The sequence below is a fragment of the Physeter macrocephalus genome, chromosome 11, assembly GCF_002837175.3.
Source record: "Physeter macrocephalus isolate SW-GA chromosome 11, ASM283717v5, whole genome shotgun sequence".
NCBI classification, from domain to species: Eukaryota; Metazoa; Chordata; class Mammalia; order Artiodactyla; family Physeteridae; genus Physeter; species Physeter macrocephalus.
Window position 1 is genome coordinate 132,045,642 of NC_041224.1, and position 26,572 is coordinate 132,072,213.

The 26,572-nt window shown below is 38.7% G+C and overlaps 3 protein-coding genes across 4 annotated transcripts in view; 1 reads left to right on the forward strand and 2 right to left on the reverse strand.

Annotated features, from left to right (window-relative positions):
* The window catches only part of POLE2 (DNA polymerase epsilon 2, accessory subunit), a 95,658-nt gene extending 88,200 nt beyond the window's left edge, over positions 1-7,458 (reverse strand). The window contains exons 1-2 of the mRNA XM_028495809.2: positions 7,340-7,458; positions 6,751-6,852 (exon numbers count right to left, since the gene is read on the reverse strand). The gene's annotated coding sequence lies outside the window, so the exon portion shown is untranslated. The remainder of the gene's footprint in view (positions 1-6,750; positions 6,853-7,339) is intronic.
* Positions 1,265-13,611, forward strand: KLHDC2 (kelch domain containing 2). 2 transcript variants are annotated; one of them, XM_007105713.3, is made up of 13 exons: positions 1,265-1,745; positions 4,678-4,757; positions 6,466-6,583; positions 9,284-9,399; positions 9,699-9,780; positions 9,946-10,029; positions 10,550-10,630; positions 10,707-10,765; positions 11,182-11,291; positions 11,686-11,758; positions 12,855-12,942; positions 13,038-13,090; positions 13,301-13,611. In XM_007105713.3, exons 1-13 carry the CDS (start codon positions 1,593-1,595, stop codon positions 13,422-13,424), a joined length of 1,221 nt encoding a protein of 406 aa, XP_007105775.1. In that variant the 5' UTR covers positions 1,265-1,592; the 3' UTR covers positions 13,425-13,611. The 2 variants fall into 2 exon arrangements, with proteins under 2 accessions (XP_007105775.1, XP_028351611.1); XM_028495810.2 differs by having other exon boundaries at positions 1,279-1,422.
* Positions 13,612-14,381: 770 nt separating this feature from the next.
* Positions 14,382-26,572, reverse strand: part of NEMF (nuclear export mediator factor) — a 53,190-nt gene continuing 40,999 nt past the window's right edge. Inside the window, exons 24-33 of the mRNA XM_007105711.4 lie at positions 26,208-26,250; positions 26,016-26,065; positions 23,723-23,876; positions 18,558-18,635; positions 18,226-18,423; positions 16,418-16,450; positions 15,492-15,592; positions 15,350-15,393; positions 15,190-15,269; positions 14,382-14,935 (exon numbers count right to left, since the gene is read on the reverse strand). Coding sequence (XP_007105773.2) covers positions 14,858-14,935; positions 15,190-15,269; positions 15,350-15,393; positions 15,492-15,592; positions 16,418-16,450; positions 18,226-18,423; positions 18,558-18,635; positions 23,723-23,876; positions 26,016-26,065; positions 26,208-26,250 — 859 coding nt within the window. The 3' untranslated portion in view covers positions 14,382-14,857. The remainder of the gene's footprint in view (positions 14,936-15,189; positions 15,270-15,349; positions 15,394-15,491; positions 15,593-16,417; positions 16,451-18,225; positions 18,424-18,557; positions 18,636-23,722; positions 23,877-26,015; positions 26,066-26,207; positions 26,251-26,572) is intronic.

A 26,572-nucleotide genomic window follows, 5' to 3' on the forward strand; every position in this document is an offset into this window, starting at 1 on the left:
GATTTAATTATCTATTCAAAGGACCAGCTTTTGGTTTTATTGCTTTTCTCTATTGATTTCCTCTTTTCAGTTTCATTGGTTTCTTTCTTTTCATCATTTCATTATTTTTCTTCCTCTTATTTTGGATTTAATTCGTTCCTCTTTTTCTAGATTCCTAAGACGTAAACTTAGGTGATTGATTTTAGATCTTTCTTCTTCTCTAATTTATGCACTCACTGCTATAAATTTCTCAGTACTGTTTTTACCCACCCCGCAAATTTTGATAAGTTGTAAACACAGGGGCAGTGGCTAGGGAAGAAATTACATACTCCGAAAATTTTAGTGAGAAAAGCCTTTTGATGTTGTTGTTTGAAGTATTCCTTCTACATAATGGTCCCAGCGTGAAGATGGGGAAGGGAGAGGATAATAAAGCACACTCCTCTCACCAAATACATGCAAGTATAGAGGCACCATTAGATTAGGGATTTAAGATGCAGTCTAGTCTAACCCCGTTTTACAGGTGAGGAATCAAATTTAGATTACAGTGATTCTTAATTTTCTCTTGACCTAATTGAAAAGTATCATATTAAATGTAAGCGAAAACAGTATCTGTGTGGACAGGATTCATTTTCCTCCCTGAAGGCTTGGGTGGTGAAGGTTTCTGAGACACTTTTTGAGCACAGTTTTCCAAACTGGGTGGAGGATGCAGCAGTAAATTAAGATTTCAGCTGAACCAAAAGACCTTATCGAGAGGAGATGTCGTGAACCGCTCTGCAGCCACAGTCGGGGGTGGCACGCAATCCCAGAGATGCCACGCGCACCCAGCGGCACCTCCGCCGGGAAGCCGCCCAGCAGTAGGGCTGGGACCACCTGGGAGAGGAGAGGAGCCACCCTCCCCCCTTGTCCTCGGGAAGACAGGGAACTGACTCTGGAGACCCTGAGACCAGAAACTTACTAGTTAGGCAATTTGCTACCCCTTTCCCGGCTGTGAACCCTTTGAGAACATCCCTCAAACAAGGCCTTCTGGGAAGAAACATTTTTTGCGAGAAACTGGCTAATTCAGCATATCCTTGTAGTGAAGGGAGGCGCGGAGTGTGCGTGGAAGTGCCTCCAGCTTCTGCGCCCAGACTTCGGCGGGCGAAGAAGAGGGCGGGGCGCCCCGGAGCCGGGCCATCAGGGAGAAGGGGGCGGGATGACCCGGCGCTGGGGGAGCTGAGCGTCGGCTGCGCTTCCGGAGCTGGGCGGGCGGCGTCAGCGGAACGGGAGGTTCCTGCCGCGGCGTAAACAAAGGCCGTCTGCGGCGAGAAGCCAGCTGGAGGTGGGGCGGAGGGGCTAGAAGCACGTACCGGCCCGAAGCGGACCCCTGCCCGCCCTGCTCCCGGCTCTGCGCCCTCGCCGCACCCCCGCCCGCGACCGCCGCCAGCCGGCGAGAGGCCGTCCTCGGTGAGGCGGGCCGGGAGGACGCGAGCGCGGGCGGCGGGGAGCGGCCCTAACGCCGTGCCTTTCGCCGCCGCCGCCTCGCCTCGCGCCACCGTGCGTCTCCTTCCTTTTCCTTTGTCTTTTCTTCCTTCGTGGGTGCGGGGATTGTCGGTGAGCCGAAGTGCAGCCTCAAGATGGCCGATGGCTACGAGGACCTGCGGGAGGACGAGCTCCCGGGGCCGGCCTATGAGGGCTACGAGGCCGCAGAGCTCGCCTGCCCCGCTGAGCGCAGCGGCCACGTAGCCGTCAGCGACGGGCGCCACATGTTCGTCTGGGGCGGCTACAAGGTCAGTGGCTGGCCGGGCCGCGGCGGGCGTCGCTCGGCTGTTACTGGGTCGGGGGCGGCGGGCCGGCGGGAGGACCAGAGCGGCCGCCCCGATCGTCTCCCGCGCCCCAACGTCGCGACTCCGCCCGTTGGTCCCTTGTCCTCCGCGAGTGTGGGAATCTTCCCACGGGTCTCCCTACCGTCCCAAGCCTCCTGGTCTGTTGTCACGCCCGCCTTCTGCTTACAAAGCCCGCTCCCCGCCCCGCGCCGCTCGCGGCCGCCCTTCGCGCTCTGTTTGACATCCGAGCGTTATCTGGGGAGGGCACGGCGGGCGGTGCAGGACCGCGAAACGTGTTTTATTTAAAAGGGTTGGGGGTGTATAAGAGGTAACGGTGTGTGAGGTCACTCTTATCCTTTATCAGGTCTACCTAGGAGCACATTACCCTGTGGGGCCGGGCTCAGGTGGCCCACTGATACCGTGGCCCACTTACGGGGAGACGGCAGTGTAGGAAAATGCCTCGGAATTCCCAAAGGCCGCAGGAATTGTCTTTTTGAACCTTCCCGCCTGTTCAGGCGTCCCAGCTTCATCCCAGTGTTATTGGAACGCTTTAGGGCTATTTTCCTTTTGGTTTCAGCTGAGAAAGGATGTTTTTCACAAGCAATCCCTATTAAGAAAATTAATGGAAAAGCTCTAGAAATAACCGAAAAAATCAACAGGAACAACTTTTAACTACAGAGTGCGGCTCTTTGACCCCCTACTCGTGAACAATATGATTAGTTAACAGTTTAGAGCATTTACTTGCATTTCTTCTCTTCCTCTGCCTGGAAATCCTACCCAAGTGTCTCCTATTTAAACCTTCTCACTAGTTCTGCCCTTTGCTTTTAGAGGTTCCCAGTAGCACTCCACATTCTAGAATCGTCTTATTTTCATTTGCTGGGGTGGTTCTGATCAATTCCTACCGAAAATATTCTTTTTAGTCTCTTTTGGTTTTAAAAATGATCTCCCCCCATTCCCATTTGCTTGAAATCTAGTCTGCTACACCTGTACCTTCCATGACTTGGAAGCACTTCTTGATTCTGGTAGTAGATTTTAGCTTATGGTACAGTTGATCATAGTTGACCGTCTTTGAGATGACTCTCAAAAGATAGATGGGATAAAACTTTCCTGATTACTTCATTTGGTTCCTTTTTGCCAATCCTAATTAATCTGGAATGTTTTCCCCAGCCTCCAATGAATGTGTTCAGAGGAGAGTATTTGGTAGGAGGAAGGTGGCCAGTATGTGGTGACCTTAATTAAAACGTAAATAATTCCCTTGGAGAAAAGTAAACCTGTTAGTCTTCAGCCTAACCTACTTTATTTGTAATTCTATTTGTAAAACTCAGCAGTGTTGAGGGAATGGGACTTTTCACAAAGAAGGAAGGCGGGCGGAAGGAGGGTCGTCAGGGTGGAAGATTTCTGAAGCTGAGTTGTGCAGGGCCTGGATGCCTAGGGCTGAGGCCAGGTGGAGAAGCATGATCAATGAAGTAAGCTGGTGGTTCCAAAACAGGCCATCCTCCCCGTTTTGGCTAGAATCCTAAGAGTACCACAAACAGGAAGCCCTTGGATATTGTTTTGATGGCAATAAACCTTAGCTTCCTACACAGAAGTCAGTTTTCCTCCTCCCACCAGCCTGATGTATTCCAGGTCAGCCTGCTATCTTGCTTCCAGCCTCTTTCCTACGTGGTGGAGTGGAAAGAGAAATGTTTACATGGCCAGCTGTTCTATTCTCTGTAATACTCAAGCTTGTAAGACTCTTGACACCCATTTCAGTGAACTGCAACAGTTTACTGTATATCGACATTGTTCAGAAAGTGGCTCAGGCAGTGGCTGAAGTTGCAAATGCAGGGAACGGAGGCGGGAATCCTGGTTCCACCGTCCTTTGCTAAATAAGCAGCCTTGGGCAAATCACCTCCCTCTCCGAAAAACCTGTGCCAGCTATTTCTTACGGTGGTTGTGAGGATTAAATAAAGCACTCCATGGACAGCACTTAGCTAGTTCTGGCCTATGGTAAGCTCAGTCTGTTACCTGAAGGAAATTGTATCAGAACAAGGAACAAAATTTTGCACAAGGACTTAATATTTTCAGTTCTGCCCTCTCTGCTTCTTGGTGGAGAATGGATGGGTGAAAGGGGAGAATGGCTAGAAAACTCTACATCACCTGTTAGTGATCAGGTACTTTTTTTTTTTCTAATTTATCTATTTTATTTATTTATTTTTGGCTGCGTTGGGTCTTCGTTGCTGCGCGTGGGCTTTCTCTAGTTGTGGCGAGCAGGCACTACTCTTTGTTACGGTGCGCGGGCTTCTCTTGTTGCGGAGCACGGGTTTAGGCACGCAGGCTTTAGTTGTGGCTCGCGGGCTCTAGAGCGCAGGCTCAGTAGTTGTGGAGCACGGGCTTAGTTGCTCCACAGCCTGTGGGATCTTCCTGGACCAGGGATCGAACCCGTGTCCCCTGCATTGGCAGGTGGACTCTTAAAACAACTGCGCCATGAGGGAAGCCCCAAGGATCAGGTACGTTCAAGGCAGACCTTTCTTTAGCATGCTGACCATGGCACAGGTAATCTCCCATGAAGTCATGCAAGTGAGATTTGGTGCATGGACTATTCAGGATAAAGTGGCCTTAGAGATTACCTGGAGATCTCTTAGCTTCCTGCACAACTGCTGTATCAAAAATTTGAATTGAGGGCTGTCTATATTAAGCATTACCTTGAGTATGTGGCATGGTGCAGGGAGGACTGTGCATTTGATAGAACTGTTATAACCTATTTAACTTTTCATAACTCTCAGTATCTCAAATAAGATATACAATATATATACAATATATAATATATATATATAAAATATACAATAGTGCCTCTTTAGAACACAAATTATTTTTTATATTTGCAATTTTTTTTTGTTTCTTTGTTTTTTCTTAGAGTAATCAAGTCAGAGGATTATATGACTTTTACCTGCCTAGAGAAGAACTCTGGATCTACAATATGGAGACTGGAAGATGGTAACTGGATATTATGAGGGGGACTAAAAAATCCAAATGAGGTTGCAAACAAAAACATACTCTGTAAAACCCACACTAATGAATAAAAATACTTTAATTAAAGATGCTAAGCTATCTATATATTCTGAAAACTGTTCTGCTAGTTTAGCTTAGCTGCTAAGCTTAGATGCTTTCGCATCTCTTTAGTAGTTCAGTAATTACTAGATGCTTTTATCACCTTGAAGAAATTTCTATTCAGAGCTGTGTCACGTATTATAGTAATATTAAAGAGGTAGAGGCTTCAAATCCTGGAATGGAAATATAATAAAAGTTCCATATATTTTTTTTTTTCAAGATATTGTCTTTGTTGTGTGCTATCTTGAATGAGAAAAGAATTTCCAGATTGTATCTGCTAGAAATAAAGGTAGTATTCTATTTTAATGAGCTCTAATATTAAAATTTCTATGCAAATCCCTTTGAAATAGTACGTTTTGCCTAAAAAACAAAATTAACTTAAGTTTGCATACAAACTGTGGATATTCTGAAAGGACCTTTTGCCAGTTTCATACCAGTATTACTCGAGTATGTTCTTAGCAGAATTAATGTGATTCTCAAAATACTGGGTTGGCCGTGTTTAGGGATTTATAAAGTAGTTTTCCCCATGGTTTGCTTTGTGAAAACTTTGTGCATTACATACTTTAGCATATTAGAGATCTCAGAACTAGGAGAATAGTAGTTCCACTTGATTTAAAAGGTCAACTAAAAATATACCAGGATTATTTTTGCACATAGCCAGTCAGTGTTAATCTAGCTGTTTGATTATCTTTTTCTAGAGAATTGGACATTTATAATAGTATTCCTTTAATATGGAAATTCTAATATTTTCTTTTAACAATTCAGCCCCATAAGGAATTTTACAAATTAAGCCTATCAAAACAAAGCTTGGGAATTCCTTGACGGTCCAGTGGTTATTAGGACTCTGCACTTCCACCGCAGGGGGCACGGGTTCCATCCCTGGTTGGGGAATTAAAATCCTGTGTGTCGCACGGCGCAGCCAAAAACAAATAAAAAACTTAAAGCTTAGTTAGCATAGATGAAGTGATATTCTGAGCAAAAGACCTTGAGTGTCGTAGTAATATTCTGAATCTTAGAATTAGCTTTTTGATTCAGATTCACTTTTAGATTCAGAATGAGTTAAAACATGTAAAGAGCACTCAGAGGAGGGACTGGCCTATAGTAGGCACTACCTGAGTGTTGGGAGTGTTACATAAGGTCCGAAACAGATTCGTTTGAATGGCTAAAAGGTGACTGAACTAAAAACACCTATTAATCTGTCAGGACTGACATACTGAAGTTTTTTTTCTTCTGGGTTCTTGGCCCACTCAAAAACAAAAAACCATCATTTATGGCCAAGTAAGCAGAAAAGCAAACAATTTAGTTTGAGAAATGTAAGATGGTTTGCTCCTAGAATAATAAAATGACACGTAGGCTTTTAGAACCTCCCATGCTGCCATGTGTAGTACCTGCTGGCACAGCCTGTGGAATGGGTGAAAGGGATGAGTTCATCCTTTTAACTAACTTTAGAGCTAGAAGAGACCCTCGACATAGCTACTCAGCCTGCTTATTTTATTTTTTCTTTTATTGTGGGAATAGAATTAGAAGAATGAATAGATTTTTGCATTTCTTCCTTTTTGGGAAATCTATTTACATTCAGTTTTTTCCCCCTTAGGAAAAAAATTAACACTGAGGGTGATGTTCCTCCTTCTATGTCAGGAAGCTGTGCTGTGTGTGTAGACAGGGTGCTGTACTTGTTTGGAGGACACCATTCAAGAGGCAATACGAATAAGGTTAGTGTTTCTAAGGATTATGGTTTAAGGCAACTTTGTTCTTTTTCAGACAACTTCAGATTTCTAAGGTTAGCCCATACTTATTCTTGTTCCAGTTAAAAAATACATGTACTTGATTATGGTATGAATGTGCATTTTAGTATTTTTGTCTACCAGCCGGTATTTACCTGGGCCTTCTGTAAAATCAGCTTTGGTTGGTAAGGTGTGTGCAGTAACTTCCTAGGTTGTTTTTCTTTGTGTTCTTTGCAGCTACTTGTTCTTTCAGAACCCTGGAGTATAAGATGAATATTAGTAAACTAAATGAAAACAAGATGCAGTTAAGGGGGGGGGGGCAGGGTAAAATTTAACAGGCCACAACTCAAAAAGCCATGAGAAATTAACACTGACAGATTTTATATACTAACATTCCTAGAACATGGCACCACAAGATACTGTTGTTCAGACTTAGTCTACATCTTTACCAAATAGGAAAAACGTATCAGTTTTTCTCTCAGGCCAGTAAGAGACAGATGCAGTCAGAAAGGTGCATGTGATATAGATAGACTCTTAAAAATTCATTTATTTGGCAACTTAGTAAGCACCTTAATGCTGAGCACTTGCTTAGACATTGGAGACAGAGATGAATGACACCGTCCCCGCCTCTAGGAGGGACACATATAAGTAAACGATTTCAGTAGCATATCATAAAGAGAAACACAGAGTCGGCTCGTAGTAATGGCTCAGTAAAAATTGTTGAATCTGAAAAAGAATCTTTACCATTGTGTTTGGTAGGACAGAGGAACAGAAAAATGAAGATTCTTCACTGAAGAGGTGATGCTTGAATAGAATCATACAATTGGAAGGGGTAGCCAAGATATAGGTACCAAGATGCAGAGGTATAAGCAAATATCTTGTTCATGGACATGCCAGTGATTTGCTGTAGATGAGCATATGGCTGAAGTGGTTTCAAATTTCAAACTGCGCTTCTAGGAACTCTAGGGATTTCTTTGAGATGCCTTGGGACACGTGTCAGAGGAGCATATGGTGTTGGGCAGGCTCCAGACTGCCCCTTCCTCCTCCATTTTAACAAGTGTAGCTCCACTTTTATTTTTATTTATTTATTCATTCACAGTTCATCTTAGGGTTCACTTTAAGTGAATAGTGTTGCACGTTCTGTGGGTTTGGACAAATATAATGAGATATATCCATCATTATAATGTCATATAAAGTATTTTACTGCTCATAAAAATTTCTGTACTCTGTGTATTCATCTCTCCTCTCCCCCCAAACTCCTGGCAACCATCGATCTTTTTATTGTCTCCATAGTTTTGCCTTTTCCAGATGGCATAATTGGAAACTATTTTTCTTTTCTTTTTCCTTGGCAAGAGAGGTTCAAAGCCTTTATGTCTATAAGACCATTCATGGCCCATGCATGGGTGGACCTGACAGGCTCTAGGTGGCAAACTTCCCCACTAAATACTCTAGCTTTTCTTCCAATATTGAGCCCTGTCCCACTGATCTGCCTAGCAGCCACGTGGAGGTGCAGGGAGACATGTGTTGGGTATTTGCTCATAGGAAGGCCATTTCTTCAGGCCCTTATTATTATTATTTTTTTTTATAAATTTATTTATTTTATTTTTATTTTTGACTGTGTTGGGTCTTCGTTGCTGCACACAGGCTCTCTCTAGCTACGGCGAGCGGGAGCCACCCTTCGTTGCGGTGGGCGGGCCTCCCACCGCAGCGGCCTCTCCCGCTGCGGAGCACAGGCTCCAGGTGTACGGGCCTCAGCAGTTACGGCTTGCAGTCTCTAGAGCGCAGGCTCGTAATTGTGGCGCACGGGCCCAGCCGCTCGCGGCATGTGGGATCTTCCCGGACCAGGGCCCGAACCCGCGTCCCCTGCATTGGCAGGCAGATTCCCAACCACTGCGCCACCGGGGAAGCCCCCTTATTTTTATATTTAGGCTTTTGCTTAAGATTTTGTTTGAAGAAAGGGTTCCGTGCCTAAAAGGTTTTGTGAGGCGCTACTGTAGGCTGTAGTTGAGCCATGTATTTTTCAGGGCCAAGGGGGAGAAAACTAAGTTTGACACAACATGAGGACGCTTGGGAAAAAGAGAAGCTGTGGCTTAAGGGGAGTGGTCAGAGAAATGATAGTAGTTAACTGACTAGAGTTGAGGAAAGGAAGCTTTAGGAGTCTAAGTTAAAAAAAAAAAAAAAAAAAGTCAGATTTTATTTAAATACCTGGATGTGAAAGATAGAAGAATACTTAATCTTTTAAGATTTATCCTTAGCTCCTAGAGATAAGTAGGCACTTAAGACATGTTTGTTAAATTGAATTTGAAGATGAATTACTAAGTCTGATTTTTTGGTAATACCATCCTGATACCCGTAAATTAGATCAATACAACTCAAAGTACCTATCTAAGGCCAAGAATGTAAATCAACACACGTTCTATTCCTTCATCAAAAAAGTGTGGTATGGGAAAAAAATAAGCTGAACTAAACAGGGTACACAGTGACTTAGGTAATTTACATTCTGGCAGAAATTTCTTATCTAGACTCAGACCAGTTAACACTTTGCAGACAAGCAGCCAGTCTTCAGTTACACTTTTAGTAATACTGAATTAGATGACATTCTTACTAGCATGAACGCAATAATAGTAAATGCCAAGGTTGAATTTCTTTCACGTAACGAAATCTAACTGAAATCATTGCTTCTGACAGTTCTACATGCTGGATTCAAGGTCTACAGACCGAGTATTACACTGGGAAAGAATTGACTGCCAAGGAATTCCTCCATCATCAAAGGACAAACTCGGTGTCTGGGTATATAAAAACAAGTGAGTTAGCAGCACTACAGGTTTGGGTTTTTATGTGGAAAGTGCTTTGCCGTCCAAGTATCATTAACCAATAACCATTGTAACAGTAGAACACGCCTTTGAGCCCCCATGAGGATTAAGTGAATTGATGGTAAAGCACCTAAGACATAAATGTTAGCCATATTATCCATTATTATTTGAATAAGTAGTTTTATATACTCAAGTGTGCCTTCTCAACTCATGGATAAGACAAAATAAGAAAAATCTCTTGTATCCTGTGGATGTTTGACTTTTTAATGTCTTGGTTTTTTATCAAACAGGTTAATATTTTTTGGAGGGTATGGATATTTACCTGAAGATAAAGTATTGGGAACTTTTGAATTTGATGAAACATCTTTTTGGGTAAATGAAGTTTCGTATTTACTTATGGCCTACTTAGTCTGTTGAAATAATACACTTTGTTTGCTATTAGCTTTGTTCATTTTGCTCTGTTAATAAAGACAAAGGCTATATGATTTTACAAACATTATTTGTAAAATAACTCAGATTCTTATTTATTTTCTGTAGAATTCAAGTCACCCAAGAGGATGGAACGATCATGTACATATTTTAGACACTGAAACATTTGTCTGGAGCCAGCCCATAACTACTGTGAGTTACTGAAGAAGAATGAATTATTAAAGCAAGCCTGCTTAGACGAGAAGGGGAGTTGGCAGGTGGTGTAAAATTGACAGTTCGTTATTCTCCAAGGAGTTTAAAACTCAAAAAAGTTTAACGAATGTATAGACTAGCCCAGCATCTGTTATCTAATAGCTGTTAAAGTGGTACTGTTTGTAATAAATGACCTAGTGCTGGATTGCAATATAAGTTACTCAAATATTAGATTTCTTTTTCCTCTGACACAGATGTCATATAATATGCTAGCTTTTGTTTTAAAAGATAAAAGTAAAGCAAGCAAGCATTCTATTGTATTAACTAGCCCCTTCAGTAATGTATCTCAGAAACTCCCAGTTTGCTAGTCAGCCTTCAGTACTGCTGTCTACTATAAGTTTGCACTTCAGCTTAAAAGCTCAAGTGTCTTGCACATTCTTATCCCACATCCAGAGTAGACTCTTTCTGGTATTTATAAAACGTTCACTTATTTATTAAATTGCTTTTATGATTTTACTAGGGTAAAGCACCTTCACCTCGTGCTGCCCATGCCTGTGCAACTGTTGGAAACAAAGGCTTTGTGTTTGGAGGCAGATATCGAGTGAGTATATAAAACAGTTTCAATGATTTGCTTTTGAATTACTCAAAATGATAACTAGTTAATTATCCTTTTCTAGGATGCTAGAATGAATGATCTTCACTATCTTAATCTGGATACATGGGAGTGGAATGAATTGTAGGTATCATTTTAGATAATTATTTAGGAAAGTTTTCAAAGAAATTTCAATGGATTTTTCCCTTACTCTATTATTAGTATATAATGTACTTGCTTACATTTTCTGTAACTATGAATTTAAGTAAACATAATCACTAAATCCTTAAAGAAGGAATTTAAAAATTTTCAGTTCCCATAACTATGCCTGGCACATAGCATGTGCTCAGTGTTAACTGAAAAGAAAAGATCTAAAGTTGACTCTTCCTTCAAAGAAAGTAGTTCATTCTAAAGCATGTAGTTAATACCAAGAAGCCTTTTTAAAGTCTCTTTTCAAAATTCCATATAAGTTTTTAAAGAAAACTTCTTTAGTATTTCTCTGCATTAAATACAGTAGCGGCTTTTAAATGTAGATATTGTAACTTAGCTATTATTTTCAGAATTCCACAAGGCATATGCCCAGTTGGCCGATCTTGGCACTCACTAACACCAGTTTCTTCAGATCATCTCTTTCTCTTTGGAGGATTTACCACTGATAAACAGCCACTAAGTAAGTACTTTAAAAACATTAAACAGTTACTATATATCATTCATAAGTAATATATGAATAGCTGAAAAAAATCAGTATTTTAAACTTATCAGAGGGCTGTAGGGTTGGTTAGAAGGTTTGCTATTAATTTTGATCCTATAACATACCTATAATTGTTTTCATATGACACATCCATTGGTCCAGTAAAAAAATGACCTGGAACACTGCCCAGCTAAAGGGCTGTAACATGCAAAGGGCTTACTTGGTTAATTGCAGGAAAAAAAAGGAAATATACTTTCTGTATCTAATCAAAATCTGATTTATTACTGTTCTTACTAAAGCTATGCTCTTTAAATATCAATGTCACATTAACAGAATAACATACTTCATAGATCCTTTTCTTTGCTTCAATCAGGTGATGCCTGGACTTACTGCATCAGTAAAAACGAGTGGATACAGTTTAATCATCCCTATACTGAAAAACCAAGGTATGAACTATTTAAAAGCTAATTCTTATGCTGAATGAATGAGGTCCATAGAGATGTACAAAACTGGTAATGATTGAGGAAATTTGACTGGCTGCATTCAGTTCATCATTCTTATTATAAGAACCCTAGCATTCACTAAGGTTTAACATTGTAGCTTTTGGAAGAAGAGAAAACCAATGTTATCCTAGTATCAGTGCTTTCTTTTTTATCATCTGTGTATGAAAAATAGGGCTGGATTTTGATTTTTGCTTCATCATAAAATTACTGACATTATACTCAAGCTCTTTAGTCAAGTGAGTTGAACTGTTTCTAGGTTTTTCATTAAAAAAACAAAAAGGAACTGGAAAGGAGAGAATTTCAAAACCCTAAAGAATGTTTATGGCAGTGGGGGGGAGGGGCTGGGGAGGGAGAATCAAGAACTTTCAATCAGATTTGCAGTTGTGCTGTATAACAAAGGTCAAGAAGTCAAATCATCCAAAAAGAGCCTATTAAAACACTGATAGTTATTTTTCTTGTTAATCTCGAAAAGAATTGTTACAAAGACTGCTAAAGCAAATGATGCAGTCAAAGTTGGTGTTCAAAGCACATTTGGATAATGTCAGCCTGCCTTTTTCCCCACACCTCTGACCTAAATAAGTACAGTCATGCTGCTAAGACGTCATTTGGCACAAATATTCTTTCCACAGAATTATCAGGCCTGAAGATACTTTGTTCACTCAGGCAGAGTCAGCATCCCTCAGATGTTCTGTATAAGGCCAACTGGTCCTGCCTATGAAAAGAGGAAAAGAAGCAGAGGGCATATACCACTAATCCCCCATAAGACTTTTATTGCTAACAAAAACCTAGAGAACAGTTCAGATTCCTCATTGCATAAATTAGGAGTGGACCAGAAAGATAAAATGGTAACATCCAGATAAAACAGACATTGATTTTTCTAGCTTTTGATATGTTTCCTTGAGATAACTGCATCTCACCATTATGTTTTGGGCTGCACTAAAGATCTTTAGTCTTTATTTCATCATCTCTATCCTGTAGTATAAATGATCAGTTTGGTGTTCAGGGTGACTTCAAACTCAAGTTTTTGTTTTAAATGTAGATTATGGCATACAGCTTGTGCCAGTGATGAAGGAGAAGTCATTGTGTTTGGTGGGTGTGCCAATAACCTTCTTGTCCATCACAGGGCTGTAAGTACACTACCCTTTATTAAAGGACACTTCATAATATTGCTGAAGCTTTCTTGTGAAGTACTTTTAATATATTCTTCATGTCTGTTTTCCAGGCACACAGTAATGAAATACTTATATTTTCAGTTCAACCAAAATCTCTTGTAAGGTAAGTAACTTTTTACTTGGTACTTACTTTAAATTGTGTTTCTTAAACAGTTTATGGATAATTTAAGGCAACAGCAAGCCTTCACTTATAAAACTATCCAGTTCCTATGAAAATCTTTAAAGTGCTTTTTCTTTTTTGGTAGTTCTTCAAGTGAATGTACTTCTAAACCATAAAGTGAAATAATTTTTCTCTTTCTTTGTCCACTTTCAGGCTAAGCTTAGAAGCAGTCATTTGCTTTAAAGAAATGTTAGCCAGCTCATGGAACTGCCTTCCAAAACACTTACTTCACAGTGTTAATCAGAGGTTTGGTAGTAACAACACTTCTGGATCTTAAGGCTTCATAGACAGTGCCTCTGATCACTTGCATGGACAGCAATTCTGTAAACATCAGAGTGACATTGTTTATATAATTATGTGCATTGTTATAGTTTACAGCTTTTTAGTTTTAATGTGCATGTGAATGGCCTAGAGAACCTATTTTTGTGTCTAAAGTTTACAATAAATGTATTTAACACCAGTAATTGTCTTCTATTAAAACAAAAGAAGTAAGTTAATACTTGGACTTTTTACCCCAAGGAATGGTTATTATATTTCCTATTTGGTAACATCATCAGGATATATACCTGTAGAAACATTATACTAATTATCCTTACCACTATCAAAATGGTGAAGTTATTTTTTTAAAGAAAGACATGAATATTTCAGATTTTTTTAATGGCACGAGTAGTCTATTATGTTGTATTTACAACAAACACTAGGCTACATAAAGGTTTTTAACAGTAACTTCAAAAGGAAAAATATTCTCGATATAAAAGAAACCTTGGAAGGACCAACAACAGCTGTTTAGTACTTTGACCTTAATGCTTCGGCATAGGGGCTGGGGCAAGTGCTCATGTTGACTCCTCTAGGCAGCTGTTATCTAATTATTTTAAAAGTAACAGTTTTGTAGCTCATAAGGAATGGAAATAATGTATGACTTTATTCTCCATTCTGTTAGGAGACAGAAGAAGAAAGCTGGGTCAGGAGTCTTTAGTGGTAAGCCTAAAAGTGCACTTATGATATTATAGGTTAAGATACTCTGTAACATGCTACTGATATTACTAGAGGTGGAAAATAAAATGGTACAGAGCTGAATGAGATTACAAGGAGGAAATTAAGATGAAAAGTAAAGTAAAGGTGTATAAATGCATGGAAATTATCAACACCAGTTTCTTCTAGGTGTTATCTCTTAAGCTGAGTCATGGAAATGATTGATTTGTATTTAAAATCTGGTCTAATATGGGTAAGGCAGAAGCAAGTCTACTCTTTCACTGCTTAGGGTTTTCAAGACTTAATCCTAAATGTTTAACCACCCCCAACCCCACCACCACCAGGAAAAAAACTTGTGATTGGCCTGTGATAGATATACGTTATATACAGTAAACTACCAAGTCAAAAGTCTAAGCAGTTGAGCCACTTCACTATTCCATTTCTTTACAGCATGAAATGAATACTTATTATTAACCTCCCAAATTTCAAGAAAATGTAGGAGGATAACTACAGATGTATACAATTAGCATTTAGCTGTCCACAGGTATTTTAGGAAATCCTATCAGACACTGTTTCCTCTCTATGAAACTGGAAAAAAAAAAAGTCCTTTTGGCAAATACAAGGCAACGTTTAGTTTATTTTTAAATGCGGAAGTCTTCTTACATGTTGTTTTCATCTCTGAACTTCCAAAAGGCTATAAAATTGACTCTTCTCAAATATTTCAGGATTTCATTTCAGCTATTTTCTTTTAACATTCAGAAGATTGGGTGCAGACACTTTCACTTTGCCAGGAATGTTTCTCGATAAATCCGTGTCCTAAAAAAAGAATTGGCAGAGTATCTTCACAATCATATTTTCTTTTATGACAATTACATGTCCTCTGCTGTCAAAAAGAATGACATTTCTAAAATTTTCACCCAATATGATTTTACTTATTTTATATTGCTTCTAGTAAGACCACATTTTCTACCAAAATAATAGCTGCAGGTTCCATCTACTTACAAAGCAATAACTGCTAACATTTTTAACTGCACCACCAACCTCCAGACGTTTCTAGAGGAATACTTTACCTTTACACTGCGGAATAAGTCTTTTTCTCTTGCTGTTGCTTCCTTGGAATGCATGAAACTATTCAAGGCTGTTTTTGCAGCTGTAAATAGAAAATAGAAAAATCTACTTCTGTTCAGTCAAGAAATGTTTGAACATAATTCAAAAAAATATTTTAAATACCTTTTCCCTTTTTCTGAACTCCAGGAGTAAGTTTCACTTTGTATCTTTAAAAAGGAATTGCATGTGTTACTAAATAGAGATTACAAAATGATTCATGAGGCAGTGCTGTGGCAGCAGTTTGAGTAAACTCATGATGACTTACTTATAGTTTGTCATGGTGTTGTATGGGGCACATATTGGAATGGCAAACAGGAGTACATCTTCAGGATGTGGCTGCCCCGTCAAAGAGTCAAACAGATTTTCCTAAAAAGGGAAAACAAAAACGATTATAAAAATAATTTATACCAGTCCTAAAAGAGGAAAACTCTAATAAAACACTGTCAGAATCAATATATTTTATCATTTTCTGATAAACAGTCTTACACCCTTCGGAGCAATAAAGCAGAGCTTAATGACGATTTTTTAAATGGCACCTATTGAAACATTTAAGACAAAGGGAGAAAAAACTTGGGAGACATTTTTGGTTGTCACAACTGAAGTGAGGTTGGGGGAGGAAATCGAGTACGACTGACATCTGCTAGTGGGTAGATGCCAGGAATGGGACAACTCCCTGCAACAAAGAATTACCTCCTCCAAAATGTTAATAGTGCCGAAGTTGGGAAACCCTGGGCTAGAACAGTCTTCTCTCATGCCTGTCCTTAAGGAGAAATTCTATGTCTTCTTAGAGTTCCCATTTTGTGGACTGCGTTCAAGATTACCCATATTTATTTAACAACAGTAAATTTAGATTAGATTTAGGACAAAACACTTGGTACAGTTAGTGATTACTATAGGCCGTGAACTTTTCTAAACATTTTATGTATATTATCTTAATTCTCAAAACAACTCTCTCAGTAGGGGCAATTATTATCCCCATTTTTCAGATGAGGACACTGAGGCATAAAGGATGTTTCCAAGGTTGTAGTCATATGTAGTAAAGTTGGGATTCAAACCCAGAATGTGTGACTCCAGAGCTTGTAGTCTTTTCTTAATGTTTTAAGTTTTAATTAGTTAGAAGTTGTGTGTCAGGTATTCTGGGAACTGGATTGCAGTTAGTGTTGTAGTAGGAACCCCAATACAAAATCATACCTCATTTCCCTGTTGGTCCAGATCTTGCTCTTCCTGTTCCAAATATATAAAATTTTAAAAGTCACTTATAACTTAAATTGAAATTCTAAACCATTAAAAACTATGAGGAGAAAGAAAAAGTGATAAGACTGTGAGTAAATTAATATGTGTATCCAATATAGCAGAAAGCAATGCCATTCAAAGAGAAAAAAGATTGTTTCCCTAAAGTTTCAAAAAAAAGACTTCCACAGAATATATGCTAAAGTAGTGAATGCTATTAGGACAATTTAAAGTGACAAATAAGCTTGATAGGTTTGCCGGGGGGAAAGAAAATGGAGAATTCTGGTGAACAGAACTTTTATTTGCTAGTCTCTGTTCAGTTTTAGGATGAATTTTTCACATGTTACGATAAGCTTATTTGCTTATTCACATTTAAAAAATATCTGAAGATAACCTATTGATGAAAGAACATTCATAATTAACACCTCTGAATATCTGAGTCTAGGGTTTACAGAATAAATAGTATAAAAATTTGAGGACAAAAATGAGTTTTAATATTACTAAACAACACTGTTCAGGGAAAAAAGAACACAGTATCACTTAGGATCCCTGTAAGCATTACCTGCACTGAATAGAGCACACAATTACAACCAAAGCTTTAACTGCCATAAATAAAAATACAAAGTGAAACAAAATTTTTTTTACAAACTGATAAAACAATAAATCCTTTGTTCAAAATTTCAATAAGATGTATATATTCATGCAAGAAGATATACGTAAGGGGGGCTTCCCTGGTGGTGCAGTGGTTAAGAATCCGCCTGCCAATGCAGGGGACACGGGTTTGAGCCCTGGTCCGGGAAGATCCCATATGCCGCGGAGCGGCTGGGCCCGTCTGCCACAACTGCTGAGCCTGCGTGCCACAACTACTGAGGCCTGCACACCTAGAGCCCATGCTCTGCAACGGGAGAGGCCACCTCAGTGAGGGGCCCGTGTACTGCGGCGAAGAGTGGCCCCTGCTCACCGCAGCTGGAGGGGGCCTGCATGCAGCAGCGAAGACCCAACACAGCCAAAAATAAATAAATTAAATAAATAAGAAAAAAAATAGCTAATCAGGCTTTTAAAAAAAGATATACATAAGGCTGGGCGTTTGTATTCAGTTGATAGAACAATTAGGCAACTATATTAACTGGAAAAATTATTAACATCTCACACTGTGTAGCTAGGTTCAACATCATGTAAGATACTATAACATATATTCTTATAGAAAAACCTAGAAAAGTGCAAATTCCTTTCCCACTCATCATCAAGATAATCCTAATTATCTGTTTTGTTTTGTTTTGTTTTCCCCCCCGGTACGCGGGCCTCTTACTGTTGTGGCCCTTCCCATTGCGGAGCACAGGCTCCGGACACGCAGGCTCAGCGACCATGGCTCACGGGCCCAGCTGCTCCGCGGCACATGGGATCTTCCTGGACCGGGGCATGAACCCGTGTCCCCTGCATCGGCAGGTGGACTCTCAACCACTGCGCCACCAGGGAAGCCCTAATTATCTGTTTTGTTTTAACTAAGTTCCCACCAGAATCTAGCCTCTCCATAAAATTTTCTAATGGCTTATGATAAACTTTTTATGAGCTATCAACACTATCATTTTTATGCTTGTATACTGCAATTTTAGTCTTTTAGGTTGTATTTCTAAGATGACTCCATTAAGAATAGCGTTACCACTCATCCTGGTTTTAGCACTGTAAGTCCCATGTCCTGGGAACCCTGGGATTGTTGGTCACCCTAATTAAGAAGCAAAAGCAGCCCACATGTGTGGTAGCCTTATTACCTTGTCATCATGTGGATCATCTACAGCCAAGTCTTGTAACTCATGAGTTGCAACTTCAAGGGATGGAGTTTCTTTCTTTATGTTGTCTGAAACTCTTGGTCCGCCTTTAGGTTTCTGGGGCTGTTTCTTCACTGGTTCATCCTTTATTTTACCTTTCTTCCCCTTCTTCCCTTTTTCTTCTTTATTTGAACCTGCAGACTTCAATTCATAGAGGGAAAAACAGTTAATGTTGTCAGTATTTTAACAAAGTATTGAATGTAAAACGTATGATAGGCAGTGGTCTGGATGCCCTTGAAAAACAAAAGAAGAAAATGTTTTTAGGTGTTATTTACCCCTAGCAATTTCATGATGAGCTCACGTTCTTCTTCATCTTGGTCCTTGTACTTTTCCTTCATTTTTTTCATTTTACTCTACAAAATAAAAAAATTTTGGTTGGAAAAATTCAGCAGTAAAAAAATGTCAACACATGTTTTGTAAAGAGAAGGTGCTACTTTATTTCTGTCAAAATTGCTTATTGAGTAAGGCACCATTATAACAAACAACATGAAGTCTATAAAGATGGATAAACCATAGTCCTCACCCTCAAACAATTTACCATCTGGCAGAAAAAGAAGATACACAGAAGAGTAAGGACAAATTAATGCAAAATATTTTAAATACAAACCAGTTTACTTTTAAGATAATTTAGAGAAAGGAGACTTTTTTTCACCTTGAGCAAGAATTGTAGGGAAGAAATAAAGCAAAACTAAAAGATTCATAGTACCTGGGAATACATGAACAGCAAGATTATAAGGTAAAGAAAGAGCAGAGTAGTAACCGCAAGTCATCGCACTTGGTTGGCATCAGAATACACATATAGAGGAAGAATAGGAAATAAGGCAGCAAAGCTTAGCTGAGTATTTATTGTAGAGGCTATCAATACTTCGAATTTTATCAGTTAAACTACTGATTCTTTACTCTGGGTACACATCCAACTCACCCGAGCAGTTTTTAAAACTACAGACATACAGGCTTCACCTTCAAACGACTTTTTATCTTGACTAGTCTTAGCTAGGGCCCAAATAACAAATTTTTAAAATTTTAAAGATTGCTTTAAACAAGACACACAAAAACCCACTAACTATAAAAGACTGATAAATCAGACTTCATTAACAAATGCTGCTCATCAAAAAACACTAATACAGGGACTTCCCTGGCCGTCCAGTGGTTGGGACTTCGCCTTCCAATGCAGGGAGTGTGGGTTCAATCCCTGGCAGGGAGCTGAGATCCCACATGCCTCTGGGCCAAAAGACCAAAACATAAAACAGAAGCAATATTGTAACCAATAAAGACAAAAAAAAAGTCCACATCAAAAAACAACCCCCAAAAAACCCACTACTACAGAAGTGAAAAAGCAAGTCTTGAAACATGAAAAGTAGTTGTAATACATACAACGAAGAAAAGACTTGTATTCGGGATTTCAAAGAACTATAAATCAACGAGAAAGCTGGACAACCCAACTTTTAAAAGCCAAATTAAGTTTCAGTATACACACACCTGAATGACTTTAAAAACGCTAACAATACCAAATGTTAGTGATGACGTGAAGCAACTGGAACTCTCATACACTGCTTGATGTGAAATTGGTAAAGTACTCTGGAAAACTGTTTGGTAATATCTACTAAAGCCAAACACAACATGTGCGCTATAACCCAGCATTTCCACTCCTAGCTATACACAGCAGAAATGCACACTTGTGAACCTAAAAGATACATGTCTTCGATTATCAACAATACAGCAGACAGAAATTGTGGCACATCCATCAGTGGAACGCTATTTAGCAATGCAAGTGAACTACTGTTACACACAACAACATGGATGAGTCACAAGGTTGAGTGAAAGATGCCAGACCAAAGAATATATACAGTATGATTGTTTTACATAAAGTTCAAAAACAGGCAAAATAATCTACAGTGATTAAAGAATAATGTTTTTCTCTGGTGGGGATACTATTTATAGAAAGGGACAAGAGTGAGCCCCCTGGAGTAATATAAACATTCAAGTGTCTTATTCTGAGTGGTGGTTTCACAGATATATGTGCATATAAAAACTGAGCTAAAAACAAGATTTGTGCATTTTACTATGTGTACATTACACCTCAAAAAACAAAAAACCCCCAAGAATAAACACTATTACCAATAAATTGAACCAAGAAATGGAAAACCCAATAAAAAGAACAGTTTCTTGGAAAATATAACTTAGGAAAACCAACTTTGAAAAAACCAGAAAACCTGAATGATAATCACTAAAAAAATTTAGTTAGAACTTAAAAACCTACCCATATATCCCCAAATATCAGGCCCGGGTTTATAAGCAATTGCTAAAAAAATTTCAAGGAACAATCTCCATTTTACACAAAGTACTAGAGAGCAGAAAAAGGGAAAAGTATCAAACTTACTTTATGAAGCTGGTATCACCTAGATACCAAAAACAGGCAAGGACAATATTAGGGGCCAGTTCAAGAGATTTTCTTAAGTAATTTACCACACTAACTCATGAAGGGAGAAAAATAATACATGCAGAAAAACATTCAATAAAATTTAACTCATCATTATTAAAACTAGCCCTTTGTAAACGATATTTATCAACAACCCACAAGAAACATCCTACAATGTTAAAGATCTCAGAAATAGTCCCTTTAATGTATAACAAAGAAGCACACTATTGTTACTTTTATGTAACACTGTACTGATGTTTGAGCCAGTACAAGGTGAGAAAAATAAAAAATGTTAGGATTAGAAGAAAAGCCGTTATTTGTAGACAGTGACTGCCTGAATTTCATCTGTAGATGAAATATTAAATATTCAGTGAGATTGCCTAATACTAGACCTACACATGAAAATTGTCTTTCCATATACCAGTAATAACCATGAGTGGAAGTTTTAAAAATACACCATTTACTGGACTTCCCTGGTGGCACAGTGGTTAAGAATCCGCCTGCCAATGCAGGGGACACGGGTTCGAGCCCTGGTCTGGGAAGATACCATGTGCCGTGGAGCAACTAAGCCCGTGCGCCACAACTACTGAAGCCCGCATGCCTAGAGCCCGTGCTCTGCAAGGAGGAGCTGCTACAATGAGAAGCCCACGCACCACAATGAAGAGCAACCCCCGTTTGCCCCAACTAGAGAAAGAACGTGCGCAGCAACAAAGACCCAACGCAGCCAAAAATAAATAAATAAAAAATAAAAATATACCATTTACAAAAAGACAGTTATAAGTAGGAATAGATAGGATGTACAAGACTCTAAAAGGAAATATATCTTTATTGAAGAATATAAAATATTCTTATGTACTTATGGTCCACATTCACAAACAGTTAGACTCAATATGGTAAAGATGATAGTTCTCCACAAAATAATCTAAAAATTTAATGTATTTTAGTAAAAATTCCATCAGAATTTGCCTTGGAACTTATCTGCAGAATATTTCATTGTATAAATGCACCATGTTATTTTTTGTTATATTATTAGGCATTTAAGATTTTCAGATTTTTTGCAATTATAAACGTCAATTTATGAGAATTCCCTGGTGGTCCAATGGTTAGGACTGTGCACTTTCACTGCCAAGGGTCCAGGTTTGACCCCTGGTGGGGAACGAAGATCCCACCAGCCGTGCGGTGCGGCCAAAAAAAAAAAAAAAAAATCAACTTGATATCCTTAGTGCATACATATGATTTTTTTAGGATAAATTTCTAAAAATAAGAATTGCTGAGTGAGTCAGAGGGCAAATGCATTGTTAAGGACTCTTTTTTTAAAAAACATTTATTTATTTACTTATGTGGCTGCTTTGGGTCTTAGTTGTGGCACGCAGGATCTTCACTGTGGTATGCGGGGTCTTTCATTGCAGCGCACGGGCTCAGTAGTTGCAGTGCGCAGGCTTAGTTGCCCCGCGGCATGTGGGACTGTAGTTCCCCAACCAGGAATCAAACCCGCATACCCTGCATTGGAAGGCAGATTCTTAACCACTGGACCACCAGGGAAGTCCTGAATTGTTAGGACTCTTGCTGGAAATTCCCATGGTATATATTCAAACTTTTATTGAATGACTGAACACACATTATCTATTAATTTGATGGGTGAAAAAATTCCCCTTGTTGACAAGCATTTCTCTGATCCCTGCTCCCCCACCCCCCAATCTGTCATTTGTCTTTCAATTTTATTGATGGTTCTTTTCTCCACCTGATATTTACTTCAATATTTTTAAAAACATGACTAGCCACTAATTTTTAATGTTTCATACTCTCCCAATCTGTAATAATACCTTATCAAATACTAAATTTTAAAATACACAGTTTATGGTTCTATGTGTAGATTTTATTCTGCCTCACTTTTCTATCTGGCTGTTCCTATGTTAACACATACTGTTTTAATAATTCTAACAGTAAATGTTTTACTACCTAGTCGGGAAATCGTTCCTTGATCTTTTTCAAGATTTTCTGGGACTTCCCTGGTGGTGCAGTGGTTAGGAGTCCGCCTGCCAATGCAGGGGATTCGGGTTCGAGCCCTGTTCCAGGAGGATACCACATGCCGTGGAGCAGCTGAGCCAGTGAGCCACAACTACTGAAGCCCACACGCCTAGAGTCGGTGCTCCGCAAGAAAGACAAGCCACCACGATGAGAAGCCCCCGCACCACGACGAAGAGTAGCCCCCACTCACCACAACTAGAGAAAGCCCGCGCTAGCAATGAAGACCCAACAGAGCCGAAAATAAATAAATAAATAAATAAATAAATGTGTTTAAAAAAAAGATTTTCTTAGCTATTCTCTGGTATTTACTCTTTCAAATGAACTTCAGAATTACTTTATCAAGTTAATTAAAATCTCAATTCTTTTTTGAATGACTTCATGTTGAATTTACATATTAATATGAATTGATTTCTTCCCTTCTATATGTATAGTATATCCTTTCACTTATATGAAGCCCACTGGAAAAAAAACATAGGAAATTCTGACTACTATGGATGGAAGAAAGATAAAACATGATCTTTACTAAGATTTCAAAGGAATTTATTTTTCCTAAAGATATACCTATACATCAGCTCACAATCTCTTTACACTGCTACAACATTTTAAAAAGTACAGTCTATACCCACTACCTCTTCCTTACCTTTATAAAATATGTAAGAACTGTAACCAAAATTGCATTAATAACTGAAAAAGAAACTACTGAGTTAAATTATCAGTGGAGACCAGCATTGCCGGTTAGCTGAGTGTCTCAGGCAAATAAATCACAATCTCCTATTACTCTTCTAAATAACATGAAAGCTTCTGTACAGATGATCTTAAAAGAACAGAACAGTGATCTCTATGCTCCCTAAACACTATCTTTTCAACTACTTTTCAAAAGAAGTCACACAGGATTATTCTTTTGTCTACATCTTCTGTTTCATTTAAACCTCACAACTTCATTTGTGAATCATGTAGTACTAACTTTAACAGCTCACCCCAAAGTTGTATTACCTTTTGTCCTCGTTTCATTGGCTGCACAGCCGGGACATTTTTGCTGGTGTTCTGATGAGTTTCAATGTGTAGACCATTTTCTTTTTCTTTGTCCTTTCCTCCTATCATTTCTAAATCCCCTGAGTCACTTGGAAGCTTTTTTTTCTTCATTTCCCTAAATATAAATGAAACGGAAACATCTAAGAATTTCATATTCTTAGTACCCTAAAAAAATTACATGGGGAGGGGAACATGTGCAATATATAAGAGATCAAGGCTTCTGCTTAATTTGTTGTCACCAGGCTGCAGTATACAAGAAGTGCAAGTCATCATACAAGAAAAAGCTGAAAATTTTTCTCATGCATTTATCATTCTTTCTGTCATCCAGGCTCAAAATACTGTCATCCTTGACTTATCCTGATTCAGTAGCCACATTTAGTCCCTCAACACTTTGATGGCCAGGCCCTGGGATTTGCAGTCTTCGTATCAACATGGCCTTGGCAGACGTTAGGTATTCAATAAAACATCTGTGGACTGGTTAGCAGAATAAATGGGTTTAAAAAATAAGATTAAAGAGAAAAGGAAAATTCTATTACTGTGATATTTTTCATGTGCGATCTCTTCTATTCCCAACGTCACTGCCCTAAGTCCAGGTCCTTATCACTTGCCACCCAGACTTCCTCCATATTTCCCCCATAATCTGTTCTACATGAACTTCTAGATTATTTTCCATAACTGTTTACCTATGTCAAACTCCCATTCAAAATCTTCCAAAAGTCCTCCTCACATCACTTTCAGGATAAGTCCAAAACACTTAGCTTGTCATTATAGGTTCTCCACTTTTGGTCCAATCTCACTTTGCCAATCTCATCTACCACTTCACAAACATGAATATTCTGTTCCTTTCACCTCAATCTATCTATCATTTCCCCAAAGCACTTTGAATATTACATCCAAATACCCACCACCTCCTCCCCTTTGATCATACTAATTCTCCTTGGAGTCTCCGACCTTCTTAACTTCATTTACCTAAGATCCTACTATATCTTCAAGGTATAAACTTCTGGTGGTATTTCCCAAAACAACTTAACTCAAAGTAAATTCTTACTCCTGAACTACTGTATCACTTTCAGATAATAATATTTATAAATTTATGGCTATTTTCTGAATCCAGGACTCAAAAGCTTCTTGATGGCATGAACTTTATATTTTACCTTTTGTGTACTCAGTATCTAGCATAATACCATGTATTCAGAGAGTTTTCTGTAATTGTTTATAATGATTATCTTTCTCAAACAAAAGAGTTTATTATCCACTTCAATCTAGGGCCTCTTTCTGGAGTGCTTTACTAGTTGTAGTCTTTTTCACCCTACAGTAAGTAGTTGTCTCACTTGTCCCTTTCATTCTGCCTCTATCTTTTTCTTTTTCTGTTCGCCTTCTGAGCCCTACTATATTAGAGAAAAAGAAAAGACAAGGAAGAAACCCCAAGTCTTCTTCTTACATAAAAATTTCCTAATTTCAGTACAGGAATGCCTCAGAGATATTGCAGATTCTGTTCCAGACCACTGCAATAAAGTGAATATCGCAGTAAAGCGAGTCATGAATTTTCTGGTTTCCCAGTGCATATAAAGTTATGCCTACACTCTACTGCCGTCTATTAAGTGTGCAAAGCAATATGTCTTAAAAAAAGCAATGTATATACCTTAATTTAAAAACACTTTATTGCTAAAAAATACCACCATCTGAGCCTTCAGTGAGTCATAATCTTTTTATAATAGTAATATCAAAGATCACTGATCACAGATCACCATAACAAATATAATAATAATGAAAAAGTTTGAAATATTGCAAGAATTCCAAAATACGACCCAGAGACATGAAGTGAACAAATGCTGTTGTAAAAACGGTGCCAACAGATTTGCTCCATGTGGGGTTGCCCATAAGCCTTCAATTTGTAAAAAACACAATATCTGCAAAGCACAATAAAATGAGGTATGCCTGTATTCCTGTTTATTTCTGTCAATATTATCCTAGAATCAGCCTAATAAACTGCAATTATTATTGTACATATTTATGTAATAAAAGGTCTGTCTTGTGTTACTTGACCTATCTCACTGATTACAGTGGCCAACTGGGGCACTAAAACAGAAAAACCTGTTAGTGCAGAATATGAAAAACTAAACAAAATTTATGCTAAGTCTTGGTAATTTTAGTAAGGGAGATCTTTATAACAGCCAAGTGATGTGTCATAACTGAACTGTTAATTTAAAAAAAAAATAGATGCTTTTCAGTTAAATAACACAAGTATATTTACCTTCTTTCCTTGGCTGACAAATGCCTCCGGCTCTGCAATTTACTGTCGCTCTATTAAAATTAAAACAAAAAACAAGCAAATACAAACAATAACATCGCCACTGTTAATTTTTCAAAAGCTAAAATTAAAAAGTAGAAAATTAATTATTGAGAAGGACATGATGTTCTTCATAAAACTGAAAAAAACCTTTACCATATTAGAAGATTCCTGTTTTGAAGCCAATTTCTGGAGAGACCTATGGAAACAAACAGAAAGAGAAGTCCACTACCCTATAAAAGGCATTCATTTACAAAGTCCCAAAACATTCCCATATCATACTCTTAGTTAATTATCGGCAATCCTACAAATTTTCAAATTTGGTAAAATTAGAAAAAATATAATCAAATTGCTCATCTCCTCACTTTAAAATATATTCTTAAATAGCTGACATGTACTGGACACTTACTATGTACCAGGCACTGCTAGATGCTTTACATTCATGTAACCTTCAAAACCCTATGAAGGGGGCTTCCCTGGTGGCGCAGTGGTTGAGAGTCCGCCTGCCGATGCAGGGTACA

Excerpts from the sequence above, each read along its gene's own strand:
- KLHDC2 (XM_007105713.3), top strand. The coding sequence starts at position 1,593 with ATGGCCGATGGCTACGAGGACCTGCGGGAGGACGAGCTCCCGGGGCCG. Across the intron at positions 9,781-9,945 it reads TTGATGAAACATCTTTTTGG|AATTCAAGTCACCCAAGAGG; the intron begins GTAAATGAAGTT and ends TATTTTCTGTAG. Across the intron at positions 12,943-13,037 it reads TTCTTGTCCATCACAGGGCT|GCACACAGTAATGAAATACT; the intron begins GTAAGTACACTA and ends TCTGTTTTCCAG.